Source organism: Grus americana, chromosome 20, assembly GCF_028858705.1.
Source record: "Grus americana isolate bGruAme1 chromosome 20, bGruAme1.mat, whole genome shotgun sequence".
Lineage (NCBI taxonomy): Eukaryota > Metazoa > Chordata > Aves > Gruiformes > Gruidae > Grus > Grus americana.
This window is the reverse complement of record NC_072871.1, coordinates 10,250,354-10,273,852: the sequence shown is the minus strand read 5'-3', so window position 1 is coordinate 10,273,852 and position 23,499 is coordinate 10,250,354. Positions and strand designations below refer to the sequence as shown.

Sequence of the window (23,499 nt, the reverse complement as noted above, 5' to 3'; positions counted from 1 at the left end):
AATCAGTATAATCACATTATTGACTGTAAGCGTAAGCAGAACTTGATTGAGACAATTGAGTAAACTGTGTTTGGTAGGACAGGAGAGGGAACAGGAGACGTTTCACTGTAGAATTTATGTTGTTCTATCCTGATAGAAAGAAAATATTCTCTTTTTTTAATCTTTAAAGTTTTGGGTGTAAATTGGAATGCACTCTTTATTAGACACTGAATTTTTATCTGTTTTATTTTTTATAGCAGAAGGCAGTCAAGCTCCATTATATATCCTATTTAACCACTGGAGGGAGTTGAGAAAATGTGAAGTGTTCTAAGTGTATACATACTGATTTGGTAATCAGTTAATTCATGTTTGGGTTAATGTTTGCAGTAATGGATCAATATATGGTATTGAATTATGCATTGTGGTGTTTTTCCTCTAAAAGTTGGCTTTATTGTATATCTGGTACCTATGAGCTACCCTTGTATAGTTGAGAAGTAGGTCTTTGGAAGTCATAGGCTAAGAGGGAAAACTGTCTTCTGAACAGATAAGAATGTCTTGTAATTAGGGCTGTAAAAAGTAAAAATTCTTGAAAGCCATTTTTGTTTCTAAACAGCTTTTATCTTATAGAGTGAGTTATTTTCAAAGCAATACTATTATTTTTTTCTCCCACATAGTACTTCAAAGCATTTACAAAGCAGTTTACTACTGGAGAAAATTACAAAGGTAAGAATATCCTACTGTAAGAAATCCCTAAAGAATTTATCCTATCAGCCAGGAATGTGTCACACAATAAGCAAAATTCCTTTGCCTGTCTATTAGTTTAGACAGCTAGAGATGGGATGGACACTAAATAGCTCTTTAAGATATGATATTACAAGTACTGTGATGAAAATGGAGTGTCAGGCAGAATTTTAGACAGGCAAAACGCTTGTTCAAGAACTTAGGGCTCACATTCCTCATTTTTTTGAAATGTAGTTCTTAATTTTCACAAATGGCTAGATAATTTTTTTTAAAATTCCTTTTTTCCATCACACACCTCATCAGCTGAGATCCAATTTGCTCAATCCTGACTCTGCTGCTTTTTGATCTGTCAGCCACTTTCCAGGCATCCTGAATCTCACAGGGAGAACCCCCATTTAGATGTTGACTAACTGAAAACAGGCTTATCCTGTGTGTTTGACAGGATCACAGCTTGAGGTGGTTTGTCTGGGGACAAAAGTAGTGTTGTCTTTTTCAATGGATTAACATTTAAAAGGCCAGAGGTCAGAAGAGAGACCACCTGCACCATTAACCCTTCATGTAAAAGCAGACCATAGCTGTACCTGTTATTTTTTGGCATTTGTGAGATTTTCTGATTTTTAATCTATTTCTTTTAAAGAAAAATAAAATATTTCCCCATATTGCTATGTGGCTTTGTAACGCCACCTGGACCATTTGTTAAGAATGGTGCACCTTGGCGGTGCATCATCATGCATGATGAATATCCTTATTCCAAAAAAGCTACTGAAGTTGCCCACACCATCTATTGTGACAATGAGCACAGATTTAGAATGAAGCATTGTTTGAAGAGAAAATCAGCAAGGCAGGCAGATGGTTAGATTTGGAAAAGTCTTAAAGTTTTATTAATTTTGGGGTGGGATGACAGCTTTTAAATATGATCTCATCTCAACATTAAAATGAAATCCTACAACTAAATCTGTAGTCCCTGTTCTTCAGCCAAATTGCATTCTGGTTTTAAGTCCAAATTTAAAACAAAAAACTGACACAGAAAAGCAAGAGAATGTATGAAGACCTGCATGTGAGTCATTTTTCCCTGGTTTTGTGAAGTGTTTTTTTTGTAACCTGTACTCAGCAGGAGCAGATCGAGAGCTGCAAACAGTTCGTCAGATGATGATTGACTTCTTACAGAACCATTCCCAAGAGTTCAGACCGCCTGCTTGCCCACCATTGGATCCGGTTTCGTAAGTTCCTTGTTTAAAATACAGCTGGTGTATGCTTACTGTGTTATTTAAATTAAATGTAGAAGGTCCTCTTAAAGATGAAGTAAGCTTTTTTTTCTTATTGTCAGTTCTGCTATGACATTTTAAAAGGAAGTTCCATCAATAACAATGGGTGTATTGCATTCTACCTGTGCTAAATAGCTTTTCTTTTCTTAAAAGGTCCAGTGATATTACTTCTCTTTTTGACAAGAACAGCCGTCGTTATACTGCCATTGTGTTTGAAAGTAATAACTCCTATGTTGGTCGAGAGGTAATGTATGACTTATAGTGAGTGAATGTTATCATAACACAGCTCAATTATATGTTATTTAGCCAAGCAACAAAATTTCTGATTATAGGACTGAATTAAAGGGTCATAAAGGGCAGCTTGTGAGATATCACAAAGTTAAGGAATTATATAGGGCTGTTGTATTTAGTCACACAGAGGAACTTGTTTACAAATGAATGGGATGTTGTGTTAACCTCTTCCATTCATGTTTTAGTAGAAGATTAATTTATCAGTTTCATTGTTAGCACAATTCTTTTTTCTTTCAAGATTTAGAAGATCACAACAAAAATATTGTCAGATTATGTTACTGTTTTTTGTTACTGCTAGAAAACCATTCATAATATTCATTCTTCTGGGCAGCTTTTGTGATTTCAACTGTTTATAGTAATCTAAATTCTCTGGTTCTCTTTCTTCACATATAGGGTTTAGGAAATTACATTCTGAATTAAGATGATAGCATAAAATTATTTTCACAGCTCTGAGGCACTGAGGAAGTAGAAGTCTTTGGTTTTTTGCTTCCCCCACCCCCTCAATAAAATATTTGATTTGGCATCATTTTACCACCTAATGAGCCTGCTGTTAGCTTAGACAACTGTTACTTTTCTTTTCCTGCCAAGATCTAGGATAAGTAAAGAAAATAAATTGCATAATTATCTAGGCATAATCTGTGTAGAAACATCCAATGTCTGTGAAACATTTGTAATTCGATTTGATGCTGAGATGGCCCAGTTGCAGAAGTGGAGGAGAGTGTGCTGCCAAAAGTGAGAATCACTTTGAGAAGCAGGCTGCTTCCAGACGTTCGTTTTCTGGAAGCTGCTGTCTTGATATAAGTGGGCATTACTGAAGAGAAGAGATGTGATGATTATAAAGTTCTTCAGCTTTTTATCACACTCACTTTAATTTTATTACCTGCTGCTATAGGGAAAGACTGAGTGTCATCTGATTAACAGAAAGTGGAGTCTGCTTTCAGAAGAAAAAATATTTGCTAATGTTATGTAGTATTTTAGCTTTATAGAATAGTTTAGTGAAGTAGAAAATAACATTGTTTTCAGATTTACAGTATAAAACAATATGGACAAACTTAATAGAAGTCACAACAGCTGAAGAAAGGAAGGCCATGCATTTATCACTGCTGGATGGAAGGAAGGAAGGGTCTCTTAAATTACAAGTTTGAAAGTGAGGGAAAACATAGCAAAGAAGAATAATCACCTGAAAAGGAAAAGTATAGTGGAAACTGTGAAACACTAGGAAAAAGATATAGAAGAGTCAGAGAGGGGTAAAAGTAAAAGAATGACAAGTAGAAATGTAAGAAGTCTCAGAAGCATGGAAGGTTTTGTAGTTAAGAATGGAACATTTGAAATGGTAGCGTAAGAGCATAGGCTAATGGAAGGATGTGAGGAGTGTGGTCACTAGCATGGCAAAAGGGGATGGCTGTAGCAGTGGGATTTTCAAGGATTTAAGAGAAGAAATGAGTATTTAAACTTTTTTTTTAAAGGGCAAATTTTCATTACTTATAACCAAGTCGTCGTATTAGTAGGTGCAGCTTTGGCTGTAGTTGGCAAAGAATTTTGATAGTAGAGTCCTGGGAAATCTTTGAGGCATCCTGATGTTACCACCCCCTGCTGCCTCCTCCACCCTTCGCTGAATTTTACGCCTTGCAAAGAAATTTGTGCCCACTCCCAGATGCTCTGGTGCAAAAGCCAGCACCAGGTTTAAACAACTGATGAAGATTGGTTTGAGCTAAGATCCTGGACTGTGAACTGGAATTCATGAGATATAGGCATGTGTTCCTGTATGGAGTCTCTGCTGTGGGCTTGGTAAACGAGAAGAACTGAACAGATACAGCTTGATTTGGCTCGGCTTGCCAGGCAAAGCCTTAACTCCTGTGAAGCCCTTAATCCTTTTTGAAGTCATGGACTTGGACATCAGAATGCTGTAAAGTGGTGGGACTAATGTTTCTTCACTACCTGAAATCTTGCCTTTAGACTCTTATATAACATAAACCATAGACCTGTTGGTGCCTGTGGAATATCCTCTGGGCGATTTTGAGGTTTATGAGGACATTTTGTTGTCATGTTTTCTTCAGATGTTAGACTTCAGAGGGAAAAGATCAGCACAGACCAAGGAAAAAAAAAGGAAGATAGGAGTAAATAATTTCCAGAGAAGAATAAATCTTCTTTAACTGAAATTTAGCATCCACAGGATACTCGTAGATGTACTTCCTTGGTGAACAACTTAATGATACTCTTAAAGGATGATGCACTTCACTTACTTATATGTCTTGTCCTACAAGATTGGATATTCCTTGAACAATGTATAATTCATGTCATCTTTTCATTATCCAGGTTATTTTAGACTTGATTCAGTATGAAAATATCGTCGTAAAGAGAGCGTTGAATTTTGATAAGACTTTTCTCGAGAAACTTGGTATTACCTCGGTCCCTTCATGCTATCTGGTGTATCCAAATGGGTCCCATGGATTAATTAACATGTAAGTAGTTATTTGTCTGAGGAATATGGGGAGGTTCACTTAAGCTATAAAAACAGTTTCTATAGCTTGCTTTCATACAAAATAAGTTATTCTATAACCTTCTTTTTCATGTATATAATGACATTATGTCTTGGCATGTGATCACTACATTGTACTGACTGAAGTTGTGTCTTCCTTTTCTTCGTGTTTGAAAATTGCCTGTCTTGAGCACTCTCCAGCAATTATTAAATAATCTGGTGGTCTTGTTTACTCTTTGTGAGTGCTGGTAATAAACAGACATGGGTTATGCCAGTGGAAGTTGGATTTCATCGTATAGTAGCGACTATTAGTCAAAATGGTGTGGTGGCTAACTATAACCCTTGTGGTCTTTGACTACAAAACTAAGTTTATACTGCTGACAAAACTCACTTGTTAGTAGATGATTTGAAGTAGTGTTTCTAACTGGAAATAAAAGCTCTAAGCCAATGTTTGTTACACGGAGTTTCATATTCTGAGAGCAATGAGCTGGTTGTTCTTAATGAACCATTTAATATTGTTACCTCTTTTTTTAATGAGAGAGCTAATATTACTTTTGCTTAGCACTTGCCTATTTATAGCTTTAACATATTGCTATGGTACTTCTGAAAGGAAAACATTTTGGAATAAAAGTGGAAAAATAATTAATGAAGCATCAAAGTTCTTAAAAAAACTTGCTTCTAAGTCAAAATACTTGTTCCATGTGACAATTGCCTGTGTAAGGCAAACTGACATTTTGATGAACCTGATATGTTCTTGTTTTGAACAGAATTTCAAACCACTAATCCAAATGATTGTTACTACTATTACTAAATTGAACGTTATTTCATTTCACTTTGTATCAAAACATAACATGTTGTACTAGGGCTGTAAAACATAAACCGGAGTGAATATCTTATTTTATAAATACACTAATTTACTTTGGATTTTCACTTAGTCTGAGATTAAAAGTAATCTTTACTTTGTCCATTTATATGCAGTTTGAAGCCTCTACGGTCTTTCTTTTCTTCATATTTAAAGTCACTGCCAGGTGTAAGAAAAAAACTTCTTTTGCCACTTCAGCTACCTGTTCAAGAAAACAAAGAGAAGAGTACAGAAATCAAAGTGTGGAAAGAGTTTGATAAGTAAGTGATACCCTCCATTTTCAGATCAATGCTTGGCTATTAAAATTTGCTTGCAGTTTTTTCTTGCCGTGTGGAAAGCTGTGCTGTAATTTATTATAAAATCCTAGTGCAGTTCAAAATTTTACTTCATTCCATCCCAGGTGATGCACCTTGAGTCGAATAGGCTGGTCACTACTGAATGATCTGTATTCTTCTGCTGAGTAAAATGAAAGGCATTTGTGCTTAATACTGGAGAAATTATGGCATCGAAGCCATAATGCTTTCAGCTATTGCTTCAACTTTTTCCATTTCTCAGTATATTCAGATAACATTTGTGAATCAGTTCCCTTCCAGCATCAAGGTTACAACTTCTTTACAATTGTGAGCAGCGTTTCAAACAATTCAGAGGTGAAATTGAGGGCTGCTAGTATTAGGTTTTTAGCAGCAAGCATGTGCACTGCTGTGGAAGGAATGTGGGTTTTTTTTTTCTCTGAAAGTATTGTTAAATACTTAGATGACTTAAAAATACCAAGCACTCATCACCCATTACCTGAAGCGTACAGATCACTGATGTGAATTGTTGGAAAACTTCAGCAAGTAACCAGTGTCGATGAAAAAATCAATAGTAAAATAACAAGCTGTAATATTTTTGTAGAAAACGAGAATTCTCTGTGTGTATACTAGTGAAGTGGCGCCCACTAAAAAGTGCTTGTCAAATGCAAATATAGTAGAAAATACAAAAGTCACTGTAAAAGATGTTTATCATACAAAATCCGGTAAGGTTTATCTTCACTCTCTTTCCCTCTTTGAGAGAAGGATGCAAAGGCTTTGCAGAGAGATAATCCCTCCGCATCTTTAGATGGAAAAGATGTAGGACTGAGCGCTTCATTTTGTACTTATTTTCCTTTCATGGACACTTTTAGTGTCATCTTCATTCAATGACTATTATAAAATGTTTTATATGGAACATTCTGTTATCAAAACAATTTAGTTAAATTGAGCTGCTTTCCAGGAAGACAAAATCTTGATGATACGAATCTCCAGTCCCAGTATCTTCTAAATAGGATTCTTTGGGAGAACCTCATGCATTCACATGGATGTCTCTTTACTTAAGAAACTTGAAGCAGAATTTTGCTGTTTTTTAAATTTTAAGTGAGTACATTATTAATTAAGGAGATACATTCAGAATAAGTCTGTAGTTTGAGTTGTTAAGAATATAGATTTTTCTGTATTTTAATATGTTATTTCCTGCATGTTATTTAGGAGGTGGGGCCAACCAGTTTCTTGAGTGATTGGGTTTTTAATTCTATTTGTTTCTAAAAGCAATAGTGCTGCTGAACTCTTACAAGAATGTTTACTCTATTGACTATGTGAACTTCAGTTTGTTCGCTTACATTGCTCTCTGTTATACTGTCTAAAGTTCGTACTTTGAAAGCACTGAAAGGTAGATGGTTTACTTGGTGCATTTGTACTTTGGAAAGTGTTTTTTTTGTTGTTATGAAGATATTTGATTGTGAAAAGGAACTCTTAAAATCCTTGATTTGTTTGCCATGTTTTACTTGTACCTGTCAAGGTACCTAATTCTGTCTGTCTTAAGAGCTGGTGTGATTAAAATTAACTGTTAAACTTGTATGCAAAGAACCTACAGTAAAACTACTGTATTTGGGAGAGGATTTCTAGATTCAGTCCTTTCCAACGTTGACCTTTTTCAGTCTTGTTTGCACTCCTGCTCTGTGTATAATCTACTTTTGTTCAACAAGTCTCCCTTTTTTCATAGCATATAATTTTTCTATTTGTGGTCAGTCCTGAGGAGAAGCTATAATTTCTTTACACTAGCTATTTCCTTGCTCACAATGTCAGGGTTATAATTTCATTACAAGGTAAAACTGGCTGGGAGACAAAAAGTTTAGTCAAGTATAAAAGAAATGCTTGTATGTGGTTATGCTTCACTTGTCTAAACTGAACAAAATGACCTAAAATTACTCTTTGAAGAGAGTACAGTGAAACTCATTGAACTTGACATTCACCATACCCCACACCTGAAGTAACTGCCGTGTCTTCCCATACTGGTGTAGGATATATGCAATCATTGTGGAGTGGCAAATGTTGAGGTTATAATGACACCTCCTATATATCAATTTTACCTTCATGACTGGTGAGAAAATGAGCGAAAGAAACCTGCCACTTTATAACATTATATATGTGTGTTTCAGATCTAAGCTGTACATGGCTGACCTTGAATCGGGATTGCATTACCTGCTCAGGGTAGAGCTTGCTACGCACAAGACACTTGAGGGAGCTGAGCTAAAGACCTTCAAGGATTTTGTTACCGTCTCTGCCAAGGTATACACTTCTAGTCTTTGATTATTTGTAAGAATAAAGTGAGTCTAACATAAAATTTATTATGTGACATAAGTCTCTCAAAATGTCTTTCAGAATGTTTAAATATATGTTTCCTCACTAGCTTAAAAAATAGTTTCGTGGGTTTCTTTAAATGTTATTTTTGAGTTATTGTATGCCATTCTGACATACTTATAGGGTTGAAATGCATTTTAATTTAATCTTAGTGGGCTCAAAATTAAATAAAGCTTAAGTAGTCTGCAGCATATTGAACAAACACTGTAAATATAGTCCATTTATCAGATTTTCAGGATAAGTAGCTATTGTAACTGAGTGGGATTAAAACCCTTTGTTTTTCATTTTTGATTTTTGGATTTCATTAGGGCTTACTTGACAAATGGTGTTCTATTTAGAGATATTAGTAACTTCTGTCTAAATTTTTAATATAATTGAGGTATTGAAGTTAATTGAGTATTTAAAAATAATTGAGGTATTAAATATAATTGAGTATTAAAAAAAGATGCTTATATTACATTTGAGTGAAGAGACAATATATGTAATATAATGTGATATGACTTGAAAAACAATTGAAATAAACTAACTTTGGTCATTTCAGTAGGCTGACATTATAATGTCACTTTATATTTACTTACTGAGCAGCTAACACTTTTATTTTAAATAAAGTGAATCAATATCTGTTTAAGGGAATAATAAGGCCTATATGAACTATTTCCAAATATCTGGATTTATCTGAAAATCAGACAGACAGCTTCTTGCCCCCCCGCGGCCATCAGAGGTCAGAAATCTCTAGCTGGCCTCATTTCTTTAAGAAAGTGTAGTGGTAATCTTTCCATCATATTATCCCTAAAACATCCTCTGGTCTTCCTGATGGCTCCTGGCCAGCTGATGTCGTTTGCTTATTAGTGCATAAATGGGGAATGCTCTCTCTTGGTTGCATGCTCATCTCCAGACTGCCATTGCACAAGTGGGGACCGCTGTCCTTTATTTGCATCCTCTGGTTGTGGAACGCTTTCCTCGTAGTTCTCATTCATGATTCTCGGGTGGTTTTGTTAGGAAACTTTTTATAATATCCTCCTATGTAACAGCATTTATAGCGATGATAAATCCTAAGTCACAACGTCTCTGGTTCCCTACATGGGGAATTTTCATTGTTGTAGAATTAGGGGGTTTTGGCAATCAGTGCAGAAGTCCGTTGGTTTTTGAATCCTTAATGGGACTGATACCTACCTGAGATACTATTGTCTTTTAGATGGTAATGCATGGTATTCTGGGACTCCCACAGGAGTAAATTTAATTATAGTATACAGTAGTGGTCCAGATGTGTGCTGGTTATATACAGACTATTTAAGAGTTGTCTCTGAACCCGAACAATGCACACGGCCCCTGGTGTTAGATACAATACAGACAATTAGCAGAAGGGAGTTCCTGTCCATTAGATTTGCATGGTATCAACTTAGAGGTCTGTGAATTAGAGATACTATCAATACTTGGACAACGGCTGCAGGATGACTAGCATATGTATAGCATGTTCTGTCATAATTTGCTTTATGTATTTAATGTAGTGGATACAGGGACTTTATTTCCCCATCTGTTGAAATACTGCTCCCTCTGGAAGGGTACTTAGAGAATGGTATGCATACGCTACTTAATTCTATAGTAATTACAGCCATCACTAAAGCAAGATACCATTTCTAGTGTAAAATAATGGCATTACTACTGATTTACAGTTCCTCACACTCATCTGCCAGATTCTGACTTCTTTAAGTTGAAATTAAGGAAGTCATTATTTCCAAATCAATTTGGAAACTGCTATTACACGTATGAAAAGGAAAATGCCCTTCTAGATAACCAACATCACCTACATTTACAGAAATCTGAACAAATATTTTATAAGAACTAATTTTTGTAATTAATCTTCTAAAAGTGAGAAGGGTTTCAGCCTCTCTATTCACTTAGGTCTTTTGTTCCTTACTGAGCTGAATCACCTTAATGAGAAATTCTACGTAATCTTTCAGAAGTTATTCTGTAGCAGTTCTGCCTGCTACAGAGGCTGAGTAGCTCCATTTGACTGGTTAGCATTTTGTGCATGCAACTTGTTAAATTTTGTAAGCAAAAGTTAGTGTGAGATGGCTTTTTACTGGAAGCAGAACAAGTAATTAATTTGCTCATAACCAAATAAAATCTGAAGCATTTTAAAGACAGGAAAAACACATTTAGATAAAAATAAAAGTGTCTTGCTGCTAATGAGATTTGTGCTTTAAAATATGAGTATTTTCTTCTTTTTTTTTTCCCCTCAGCTTTTTCCTGGCCGTCAGCCTGTGGTAAAGTTGTTAGAGACCTTGCAGGAGTGGCTGGTGAGCCTTCCATTAGACAAAATCCCTTATGATGCTATCCTAGATCTGGTCAACAACAAAATGCGGGTAAGCTGTTACTAGTTTCCAGCATAAAATACAGCTTTAGAAAAGGATAAGATTCTATATAAATCTAAGACATCACTTACTGATGGTCCCTCAGTCATAATGGAGTTATAAGAAGGTTAAAATGAAAATAAAGTGAAATCATTACCAGAAAAAAAATCCACATGAAGGAATTGAAATGAGAGAATTGAAATACACAATCCTGTCTCAGTTTTATAATGACCAAGCAGTTGCTAACATGTGTACGTTCCCTAATGTTAGCTTCAAATGACACAAGATTCCCAGCAGAAATTCTTGAGTTGCTTTTGCTTGCTGTGCCTGCTATATCAGCAGGATTGTCTTGAAGGTCAGAGTTTAAGCGATGGGAAATTTACCCATTGAAATGGGCATTATTCCTGAAGAGTTTCCCAAAATACTCCTTAATTTCCTGACACAGTAAATGCCTTGCTAGGAATCCCATCTCGCTTTGGTAATGCCCTGTGATAGGGCCGTCTTTGTACAGAAGTTAAAATGAGTCTTTCTTCCTGTGAAATGGGATTCTATCTGAAATTTCGAAACCTCCGGTGTGTCTCAGGAAACAGAGAGATAGGTCTCAGAAACTAAAATCTTGCACTGGATTTTAGTTATAATTAGTAAGTAGTGGTTTTGTTTTAAGAAGAAATAATAATGAATTCTACATCTGAGCCTGTTAAGACTTTATCACTGTAATTCATGTAGATCTTGCTGAGTGATAGGGAATTTTTCATGTGCCCAGGGAAACTAACTCTGTCAGTTTACAGTACTATTTGTTGTGTGTGTTGTGTTCATACTGTGCTTAAAAAACTCTTTACAAGTTAAGCTACTTAATGTGTTCTGTCAGACTAATTAGACATTTGTGATGTGCATTTTAGTAGGTTTAACATCAGAGACTATACATTGTACATCATGTAATATGTTCATAAGAGGCATGAGTTTTATAATGGTGCCTCAGAGTAGCTCAGATTTAAGGATTGTTAAAAGTTTAAAATTTGTTTGCCCTAAGCATGAATTCATTAGCAACAAGTGCAGAGTCATTTACTGTTCTTTATCCTTGGATCACCTCAACTTCAAGGTAGGATCAACTGTGACTGCTGTTATGTTCAGTAGTGAATTTAGGTCCCAGAGCTCTTTATATCTTAAATACATATTTTTTTCAGATTTCTGGGATATTTCTCACTAAGAAAGTTCAGTGGGTCGGATGTCAGGGCAGCAGACCAGAGCTGAGAGGTTACACCTGTTCCCTTTGGAAGCTGTTCCATACCCTAACTGTTCAAGCTGCACTGCGACCAAAAGCTTTGCTAAATACAGGTAAGCAGCAGTTATGTGAGACGCTTGAGGAACAAGACAAATATGTGCAGCAGTTCTGCTATGCAATAGAAAAAGTGATTAGAGCACATTTTTTTCTGCATAAATACTCAACTAGCGCATTGGTGGAGGACAGTGGCTTTTGAGGCTTAGCTTTCAGGTTTTTACCAGCAGAGGTCAGAGCGTAGCTTTGCGGCAGCAGGAAGACTTTGAAGGAAAGCGGGTCAGTTTGTCCTTGCTTAGAAATGTGGTAAATAAAGTATGTGGCCTTAAAGATGTGGTTGTAAATATCTGTAGAGATGTGATTGCCTTCAGCAATAAAGCTGAAAAAGGAGACAATTTCAAACAAAGAAATTTTGAACTACCTGAAGAGGGATGAAGATTGTTCAGGTTACCTGAGGTTGAACTGTTAATTTAATTTGAGAAGAATGAGATTTAACTGTACAGTTTAGTAGCTATAAAAGATGTACAACCATTAGCCAATCCTTGTGTAATGTTACTTCTTAAATACCGTATGTTATGACTGTTCGGGGTTTTTTTCAGCTGAATGTGCCTAGTGACCATTAATCTGTGCAGTGGTATACTACTTTGCAAGCACTCTGTAAAATTGCTTATTTTTAGACTTGCAGCATCTTGTGAGGCAGGTTGTTAATATTCTGGTGATGATTGCTATTTAAGAAACGTGCTGGATATATAATCTATTTTCCTCATACAATGGAAATAGAGTTACTAATGCTAAAATACTAGCCTTTGTATGTTTTTATTCTTGCCAGGACAGTGCTTTGTTTGGTTATAGTTCTATTTAGTTTTCATATAAAACCTTTTTAATGTCTTTTCCAAGGAATATAAGGATGCTAGATGGACTGTTACTAGAGCATAAAACTCAGAAATTTTTAATTTGTCAGTTGGTGATTGTATGTTACAAAGAAATTAATTTGATTATTTCAAATTATGGACACATAACGTTTGTCCAGCATTACTTGCAATCACAGGGAAAATCTCTCAGTTCTTAGTATTGAATATCTGGCAGAATAGGGTTGTTGTTTGGGGGGTTTTTTTGATAGCTAATCATCCTATTGTTGATTTTTGTTTTGTCTTGTTTCGTTTGTTATTCATGGGACAGTAGGTTGAATCCCTTTAATTTAGTACTGTACTCTGCCTGGTGAGTTTGGGTATTTATTTGGTGTTCAACAGGATCATGCAAAAGTTAAATTTTCCTGTTTGTCCCAGTTGCCAAAAGTGTTCTAATTAAATGTAAAAATGTTCTTAACTACACAAAATTGCATCTTAAATCGCTTGCATGTTTCAAGTGTGAGCTCTAGTTGTTCTGAAGTTAAAAATACATTGTAGAACCTGAGAACTCTTTGGCACACTTAACCATCGATTTAAATCGGGACAGATATGTGATGATCACTTCTTATGGCGAAAGAATTGGGTCAGTCTGAGACTGTCGGATTATGTCTTGGGAGGTTTTCCTCTCCTTATTGCTTGTTTAAATCCCATCTACTAAAAAGCATGATGTACTCCCTAATCCTTCCCACCACAGGTAGGGTTTTATGGTTCTTGTCCACTTTAAAGATTAGGGTTACCCTGAATTGCAGTAGTTTGGGAGGAAAGAGAAAAGGAGGATTACACGATGATACATGGCAGATGTTAATAGAAGATTCATCTCTGGGCTGATAAAAGAAAAACAAACAAAATGAGCCATTTTGCAATTGTTTGTTTTCTTTTTAAAGCAGCTGTATTTTTCTTGATAGTTTCCTCTACTTGCAGAGCTTTGCAGTCAGTGTGAGCTTGCTTTCTTGATATAATGTTTTTATTGGTTTATATTTGACGTGTTCTGCTGTTGAATGGTGTAATTTGAATCTGCAGTGGGATCAGCATAAGGGAATCCAAAGGAACTCTGAACAGAACTGCTCACATCAGAGGGTGTATAAAATCATTGTAGAAATCTAGTCCTGAGCATGCTTAATTCTATGAAACATGGTTTTAGGTAATAGGATCTATTGGTGTGAATAAGACAGGCTTGTGGGTTTTTAAAAAAATTATCTGAATTATTTTTTATCTGTTGCTGAATTCGAAAGACCACCCCACAAAATGAATTTTCAAAAGCATAGCATTACACAGGAGAACAGATATAATTAAATTTGTGTGTGAGTCTCTTTTCCTCCATAAAGAGGTTGTTTGCTAGTAGTTACTTTTGTTGTGTTTATTGTGGGTTTTTTCTAAATACATATTTTAGTATACATGGTAAAACTGTTTTGCCTCAAATTCGTTTCAACTTTCCAAAATTATTTTTCAGTCTTTCTTTTAATACTCTAATTTAATCTGCTTTAATCTCATAGCTTTTATTTATAGATGCCTATTCAATCACAGATATTGAATGTCTGAGTAGAGATTGTTTGCTTTTTATGATTTCTTTTTGGCTTTAAAGACTCTTTTTTTTTCTGCCAGGTTTAAGAATATAATGTTGTTGTTCTAAATAAAGGTGTTCATGGCAATCTTCATGCATTTCTTATATACATAACAGATAAGTACTGTCATAGCTTTGAATAGATTTTGTTGAGGATTTTTTTTTCTCCAAGAAACAATGCATGTACAGAGGGCATATGTGCTACCAAACTGTTTGTTATTCACTACCAGAACAGGACAGTGAGCAAAGCACCATAATCCTTTATTACAGAACCTACAAAACCTGCATTGTAAATTACTCGTGGTAGAAGTGTTCAACTGCAGGAGTCAGTAATTTGATCAATCTGCGTCATAAAATGTGTTTCGTTTGACAAGTGCATGTTTGTGATAACGTATAGTACATTTGGAAATACATTTTGGCATAATTTACTGGGTCAATTAAGCATGAATCAGAAAATCTGTGAGACGGAGATGAAACCATTAGGATTTCAACGAATTATATCAGGTTTTCAAGCCACTTATAGATGTAGGGACTACCTGCTGTCACAATAAAGGCCCAGGACAAAGTTCTCCATCTGTAAAGACCTTCTCTTACATCTGAATAAAATAATTATTCTTTTGCATTATCTTCAATGTAAAAAATGTGAATGTTACAGAAAGGATGTGTTTATTTTTGGAGGAATTCCAGAGTTATTCTTGAAAGTTCAAATGTTGCTAAGTAGCTATTGTATGTATGCATTCAGTGCCTGCCAAAAAAGCCATGGAATTAAAAACTGTAATGAGATTCTGGTATTCAGTAATACCTCAGAGTTATGGAGTAACAAACAGATATCACAGGCACCTTGTGAAATACTTACCAGAGGGTTTTTGACTCTTGTTTTTTCAGCAGCAAGGTCACCATAACTTTAGTACCTGAGCATAAATGTAATGGTGAATGCATAATGTAAATATTCGTTTAGTTATTGGGCAAGATATTGGAGAAAATCTCTACTTCCAGAAGAACTGTGTGAAGTATAGACAGCATGGACTTTGCATGTTTTAACAATTTCAAAATGTATTCAAAGGGGCCTCTGAAAACAAATATTAATGCCTGATTTTCATTTAACTAAGTTTGTGTCGTGTGTCCCCCCCCAATCGTAAGATATTCTTTGAAAGGAGATATTTTGCTGTAAAGAACACTTGACTTTTAAATCTTATTTTAATGTGTTGTTCAGGGTAACTTTGAACACAATTGTATAGACTAAATCTGTTAGTATGTATTGGTCTAAATAGCTACTTTACATTTTTAGTAACACTGTTGCTCACCTGGCACTTTTTGAACCTTAGTGTGTTTGAAATAATTCCTTTGTAGTTGTCTGATATCCCAGATAAAACGTACTGTTTTGAAATGTACTGTTTGAGATCACTTTCAACTCTACTTTATTTATTGCTAAATAATTTGATTTCTAAATGTCTCACCTCAACTACTTAGTGACAATATTATATATGTATTTTGTTGGGGAGGAGTATTTATTCTAAGAACTGTGTGGAGCTTTTAATCCCTCTAATATCTTTGTGACTCCTGATGTATAGGTTCTGTTTGACGGCACATATGCTATGTCTATCTTTAAATTATAAGTGGCTAGTTTCTTATCTCTGAAGTGGAGGTGTAAATTTGCATGGAGCAAGAAGGTAGCAACATTTCCTTTCCTTTTCCCACAGTTCACTTCTATGTTCGTTAAAGTGCCTATGTTGAAGCTACATTTGTTCAGGTGATGCTAAATGTATCTTTCATCTGTCTTCCTAGGTCTTGAAGACAATCCCCAGGTAGTACTTCAGATCATGCGGAGATACATTCACCACTTTTTTGGATGCAAGGCTTGTGCTCAGCATTTTGAAGAAATGGCTAAAGAGTCCATGGATTCTGTTAAAACCTTAGACAAAGCTGTTCTCTGGCTCTGGCAGAAACACAACGTGGTGAATAACAGGCTAGCAGGTATGGAAGACCTTGCTTTGGAAAACCCACCAAAGGTACCTGTGTCTGAAAGACAAGGCTCTGGCCTTTTATACAATGGGGTTTGTATTTGAACAGAGAGATATGCAAATTAGCCTGTGTAACACGAGTTTAGAAACAACAGAAACAGTTCCAGCTTGACATTCCTTTATTAAATACTGACTTTAGAAGACTAACTCTGCATTTGCATGGGCGTACAAGAAAGGTTACTTGTGTATAGAGCAAAACCTCGAGCATCCCAATCAACTATAAAGACCAACACACTAACATTTGCATGAGTAAGAAATACACTATCCTCCAGTAACATAGTTATCTCTTATGATATATAATGAAAAAACATCATCATTCTCAAAGATACTGTTTCTTCTGAGATTTCACCTGTTGCTTGATGAGGGGATCTTTCCAAAGTAAAAATTGAAGCCTTTTCAAAAAGGAGCAATACAGTTCAGCTACTTACCAGTGGATAAAAAATAATTAAATTTCTTTCTGTAACAGTTTAAATAGATGTTTAAAACCTGTCTTCATTTTGTTCTGGAGAGATGCTGTGTAGAAAATGATGATAATTGAACGGGAGACTTTCTCAGGATAAAAGAGCCTAAACTATTAGCAGATCAGCAACCGAATAAAATAAAATTACTGTATGAAGAAAATCTGTTCCCCTGCTAGATTGCTATGTTTTCAGTTAGACTAAAAGTACCATTAAAATACTGGTTGTATTTAATCCGTTCTGTTATGGGGATATCAAGTAACTAAAGCACTAAAGAAAATTGGTTTCTCTTTGCACTTAATCCCTGTCTGCTGTTATGGATCTGTGTAATGTAGCATTAGTTACAATTTAAATATGCTATATTGTGTTTATATTATGGTTATGCTGAATTCCCTAGATTTATGAAGTATTAAATACTGTTGTGAGCGTAAACAGTTTGTCTCCTTTCTCCAAGGAGAAAAAAGTAAATGACGAGGTATTAAATAAAAACATCCCCTAATGTTTGTTACTATTGCCAGGTTGAACACAGGAAAAAAGTCGTCTTGTTAACTTGAAGTTGCTAAGTAATGGAGCAATATACTTATTTAGAACATTAAGTTATTGGAAAACTCGTATGGATATTGATTTAGATGATGCAACAGCCAGCTAAAATACCCTTTTAGTAAGAAGTATAAACATAACTGGAATAAATAATAATGTTAAATTATGCTTTTTAAGTTTACTAGAATTTCTCTTTGGGACAATGACTTATTTTAATTCCTAAAAGCTGCGCTGGTATTTCTGGTAAAATATATAGAGCTTTCAGTGAGAAAGGATGTGTGACTGGTCAATGGAAACACAGCCTTCAGGTGTGGGTCATGAGATTGCTGTATGTGGCTCTGCCCTATTTAATTATTTCCTGTGGCTCTAGAATGTACAGAACTTAGAGCATTCTTCTTTTGGGCAGGAAGACATGAAGAACAGCAAGATATCTGTTTGTAATCTTAGTGTAAGATGTTTTGTTTCTGCTTTCTCTACTGAAACAAATTGGTTACTGGGTGATCTGTACTTAAGATACCTGAAAGGCACACTTACTCTCTTGTAAATATCAGACACACAAGTATTTTTAAGCATCCTTTGAATTCCTAAACAATACTTTGTTCAAAATCATGGGGAAGTTTCCTGCCTTTAGAAAGGAAAAAATAGTAAAATAAGAATGTATATTTACTTCTGAAATATTTTAAGCATTTGTGTACTAATAACGATCAGTGAAATAAATTAGGTTTTTTTACTAGGTAGAAATTTTTGTTCTAAAAATTATCTCTATCCACATTCTAAGATGTTATTTTTTAGAGCAAAATGCAACACTAGCTACAGTGTTCATCCACAGCCATGAGCAACTGGAATGTTAAAATTGGGTCTGGTTCAAAACAGCATTGTATGTTTAAATGTTGAAAAGCAAGCTGAAAAATACATCTTAAATATGGTAATGGGTTTTAAAGTACTGAAAATAGTTTGCTATAGTAATAATGCAAGCTATGAAAAAGCAAGCTTAGGATGGAATGGTTCACAATATAGAAACATGAAAATATCTGCAAGTCTTTGGCCTTGAAATGGCTTGCTGCAAACCAAGCTTCAGGATTAGAGTAGTGAGTGCCCGAGAGCAGTTTGTTTTGAACCGTAATTCAAGTTAACTCCTGAAAGGCCCAGATGGTGGTGTTTTCCTGCCTTCTAAAACTATAGCAATTGTAGTATCTTGTATTAGAATTTGAACGCTACAGCTATTACTGAGAGAAAAGGAACATAATTATGATTTTGTGTTTGTATTTTGAAAGAGGAAGCAATACTTTGGAACATAAGTGTCCTTATGCATGCATCAGTTATGAATTCCTAAATTTGTTCATGATTGTCTTCAGTTTAATACCAACATTATTGTGCTGTGGGGGGTTTTTTGCCAGCCTCACTATTTCTAAGTAGAAAATGCTCTCTCTGGTTTCCAGTGAAGTGTCTGATGGTTCAGCTTTCCTAGTTCATTCACTTCTGATATTTTTGTTTTTCTCCTCCCAATTAGGTGATTTGACTGAAGATCCAAAATTTCCCAAAGTTCAGTGGCCAACTCCAGACATTTGTCCTGCTTGTCATGAAGAAATTAAAGGATTACACAGCTGGAATGAAGCCCAAGTTTTACAGTTCATGAAGTATCACTATAACAGTGAAAATATTGTATATAAATATACTGAAAGCCAGACTGACTCCAGTGAAACTGAACAGGGAGATACAAGGGAGCTGAAAGACAAAAGCCTACTGAAGAAACCAAGTGGAAACAGAGAAAATAAGATCCAGGATAAAGAAAACGTACTAGATTCAGAATCTAAGGTGTTAGATAAGATAATAGCAAATCATGGACCTGTCAAAGATAGTGGTAAAAGCGCAGTTGAGTCGGCTAACCTTAAAGAGACAAAGCAGGCTGTGTCTTTCTTAGGGATTGGATTTTCAAACTTAGACATGAGTCTATGTGTCATACTGTATGTAGCGTCATCCTTATTTTTAATGATAATGTACTTTTTTTTCCGAATGAGATCGAAACGGTGGAAAGTGAAGTATTATCGTTCATCTGTATAGAAGTTTAAATCAGAAACAAAGTTTTCATTGTGTGTGGCTGTTCAGGACCAGATACAGCTTTAATATTTATGATCAGGGATTTTATATACAGTATTCCTTCTTTAAAACCCCTTTCTGCCCAAGTCATTTCACAAGTGTTCTAGTTTAATACAGAGTTCGCCCGTAAGAACCCTAATCCTTAACTGAGGCACATAGTGCTATCATAAAATGTCCACTGAAGTAAGCATTGCATTTTTCAGTTAAGATTTTTCCGTGACTTAACCACCTACGTCCTTTACTCATTTTCAGAGTAAACATTACATTATGCAATCAGCTGTGCCTGGGTTTAGAAGGAAATTGGATATTGTCTTGTGTTCTTTAAGTCAGTTGTTGGGGTTTTTTTTATTTATCCAGAGCTGATTTTACCTACCAGAGTACTGAACAGTTATGCTGTTACCTTGGATGCTTCATTTGGAGAAGCAAGAATTCTGATTTTTTTTTTTCTTCAGGAAACAAGAGTTCTATTCTGATTAAATCAATTCTAAACCTATGTGACTTTCTCAAATATTATTTCCACTGCATATTTAAAATAGAAAGCATTATGTGTTCACATAAGTCTTCCATTCTCCCATGTGTTCCAGCCAAGGATGTGTATGTCTCTGCTAGGATGAGAGTTTTGGGGCAGTTTGTATCTCAATAAGCAGCCTAATTCTGGTTGCTAATGCTGTCATCTATTTTAATGGAGTTTAGATGTAAGCAAAGGCAGACTCAGACCCAGTGCTTTACTTGCTTCTCTGTTGGATGTGTTGATGGAGCATTAGATAACTCGCCTCATTCATTTATGAACCAGAAAAGTAGCTGAGTAATTATTGTGTTATCCAGACAGAAGCCAATTCTGATGAACTCCAGTAAAGGGAAACACTGATTTTAGTGAAGGATAGTGAGATTTACATGCCAGAACAAATTTACACATCTCTGTTGCAATATAGTAATTTTTCTTCCTGTGAGGTGGCATAAACGCTTCACTTGGTACTTCCAGTTCTGAGCTCACAGAGAGTATCCCCTGCTAGCTCTGAAGTTGTCTGTACTTAGAAGAACAGCCCATCTCTCTTGCCCTTCTGCTGGAATGCTGCTCTGTTTGGCTCAGGGAGGGTTTAACTAATGGTTAAGTCCGAGAGCTGCTCTGTTCTGGGATGTGGCAGCAATTGGGAATACAGCAGTTGCCTTTATGGGTCTGCCTGGGGTCCTGGCTGGCAGCAGTTAGAAGAAACTATGAAAACAGTTATAAAATTACCGTTCAGAATAGGAGTTCCTTTCTGATCCTAGCTGTGGGGGATAATTCACGTCCTGGATAGTGAAGTTTATAATCCTATCCAATGTAATTGAGCATGTTCTAGTTATCCATTACCTAATCTTTAGTTAATCCTAATAGGTTTTGGCCTCAATGTTTTCTTGTGGCAGTGAGTTCTACAGATTAATTATGTTATATAAAAAGGCTTTTCCTTTCAATTCTACATTTGCAACTTTTAATTTAATTGAACGTTCGCTAGCTCTTCTGTTACGCGAGAAGGAATAAATAGTCCCTGGCCAATTCATTGTATTTATACTGTTAGTGTCTCCTCCTCTTATTTCCATCATAAGCCCTAGAACAAAAAGTTTAAAGCTTAGCAATGAGAATGGTCTAAAAGCACAAAAACTCAACAGGGATATTTTTTCATAATAAATCTGGTTTGTTCACAAAACTGAACATTTCTGACACGAGTTTCTGCAGCTTCCAATTGGAATAAGAAAATTGAGCTTCAAAGATGTACTGTCCCTTGTTCCTTAAGTTTATCAAAATAGTATACACAAAGTAATAACCTTCAGTGGTTATTGTAAACATGTCAGAGATAAAGTCTCCATTAACATGGCACTGTGAGTCTGACGTACATAGAGGCGCATTATCTGTGCTTTCCTAAGCCAGTTTCTTCACTCTTCATTGTATGCACTCGATGGCTCTTGCTCCAATGGGAGAAACTTGACTCCGTGCTCTCCGCGAAGCTGGAGGCCAGGTCCTGCCGTCTGCCAGGCATGGCTTCTGTGGGGCTGGGAGCACCTGCGGACAACTGCTGCTGCCTGTGGTCTAACATGGAATCTTCTCTAATTCTGCGACGTGATGGCAGTCTGGGCTTTTTAAGGACCCTCACTATTCAGGAGCTCTGGCACAAGGAGCTGTCATGGGGGTCTCTCTTCTTTAGGAATTTAGGAGTCCCTATATTTATAGCACCTGGGCTTGAATGGTAAAACAAACTTGTAACTAGAATGCTAGTGACCCAGTGGTGGAAGGTGGTCCAGGCTGGCTCCTCGGTTGCTTTGTGCTGGAATCCAGTGAGGGGTCCCGGGAGGAGTTTAGTTCAGAGGAAAAGCCAGACTTTTCAAATTTAGTTTTGAAAATCAGACAACTTCTAAGTGAGCTATTCTGGGGAGATGTTGATATCAGCCAAGAAGCAAGGACATTTAGTTTCTCAAAGAAAACCACCGAAACACCAAAAAACTGAAACCGCAGCATAGCAAGTATTGGATCTGAAGAATTTGGCCAGTTTCTGTGGCCAAATTTCCCTCCGTCAGTATTGTCCCACATTTTGAAGTTGAAAATCAGTCATTACTGCTGTTGCTTTGAACTCTACCAGGTATATAGACCTGAGTTTGTTAACTTTGACTCATTCTGCTTGTTTCCATCTGTGTATGAAAAGAAAAGGCATTGAAGGTTTGTAGGGATGATTCTACCATTAAAACAGCAGCAAATGTGGTTTTGGAATAAGGTTTTTCATAACTTTCATGTTGCTCTGACCTTGCTGGAAACATGACAAAATGAACCAATACTCAAACTTCCAGTGGGTTGGGTTTGGTTGGTTGGTTTGTTTAAGAGTGTAAAAGCATGGAATGGGGATATTGATTACCCGTGTCGGTGTTCTAAGGCTGTTGCCAGCTAACTGGCTGTGGCTTTCACTGTAATTGCTAGTAGTGACCTCATCTGGGAATTATCAGTTACATCAGTTGTGTAAATCTTGGTTTACTTGTTCCTATTTTCTATCTTTATAATGACAAATTATATCCTCTTATGTACTCTGGCTGTAAAGATGCATTACATCTGCTGGGTGAGGTGTGATGCTGCTTTGTCATGGTGCGTTATCGGTGGGTGAGTTACAAGAAAGTGTTTCCTTTTTAAAAATTGCCTCGAACCACCATCTGCTTAGTCCTGGCGGGTTTGTGGGTGTATTGTGTGGGACCACAGAAGTTTCTGCAATGCCACGTTCATTTGTGGATTATACTGTAGTGGTGGCAGGCATTTCCGAGAAGGATTTCTTGGCCCTTTGTAATTCATGGAGCCACCTTCACTCTTCAGATGTTTTTAAAGAGGAAATATTAAACCTGCAGAGAAAATAAAAGGAGTACTGTGGAATGTGCCAGGAGAGAAAGAAAAGCTCAAGTGCTAAAGAAACCGAATGAAGTTATTCCTGAGAACTCTCAATTTTTAATTTCCAGCAGCGTATCCATCCTGCTACTCCAGCTCAGAACTGGATGGGAACTGTCATCTTAACAAAAGGTGTGTTGTCCAGGTCTGTGCATTGCGTATGAGGTGTTGAAAATAGTGAATATAACAGTTGAGTAATTTAAATGTTTTATTTATTTTAATTCAATAACTTGACATTTTCAAGTCTATTCTGTTTTGCTTGGTTTGGTTTTTTACTCAGTCTCATACCTCTCTAGGGAGGAAAAGTGACTGTTTTGTACTAAATTGTAAACTAATGTGCTTGTTTAAAATAAATGGCAAACATTTGGACAAAGTGGTGCCTTTGGGCTTTTTATCTGTACTGTCTTTTCAGTTAACCTGTATTGCAAGGATGGCTTGTGTACATGTCTGTTTCAAACCATATTGGTCATTTTAGGTAGGTACTTAATTTTGAAAAGTACCAGGAACAGGTAAACTTTTATTCCATTTCTTTCACTTCATGAAATGTCACTGAATTTTTGCAGGAGTGATGGAAAATTATTTGCACGTTATATACACACACACGCACGCAAATCTT

At 36.0% G+C, this 23,499-nt stretch overlaps 1 protein-coding gene across 1 annotated transcript in view; it reads left to right on the top strand.

Annotated features, from left to right (window-relative positions):
- The window catches only part of QSOX2 (quiescin sulfhydryl oxidase 2), a 28,926-nt gene extending 5,675 nt beyond the window's left edge, over window positions 1-23,251 (top strand). Inside the window, exons 3-12 of the mRNA XM_054848856.1 lie at window positions 654-702; window positions 1,835-1,940; window positions 2,139-2,229; window positions 4,593-4,738; window positions 5,734-5,877; window positions 8,070-8,199; window positions 10,515-10,637; window positions 11,810-11,960; window positions 16,156-16,344; window positions 18,900-23,251. Coding sequence (XP_054704831.1) covers window positions 654-702; window positions 1,835-1,940; window positions 2,139-2,229; window positions 4,593-4,738; window positions 5,734-5,877; window positions 8,070-8,199; window positions 10,515-10,637; window positions 11,810-11,960; window positions 16,156-16,344; window positions 18,900-19,450 — 1,680 coding nt within the window. The 3' untranslated portion in view covers window positions 19,451-23,251. The remainder of the gene's footprint in view (window positions 1-653; window positions 703-1,834; window positions 1,941-2,138; window positions 2,230-4,592; window positions 4,739-5,733; window positions 5,878-8,069; window positions 8,200-10,514; window positions 10,638-11,809; window positions 11,961-16,155; window positions 16,345-18,899) is intronic.
- The last annotated feature ends 248 nt before the right edge of the window (window positions 23,252-23,499 follow it).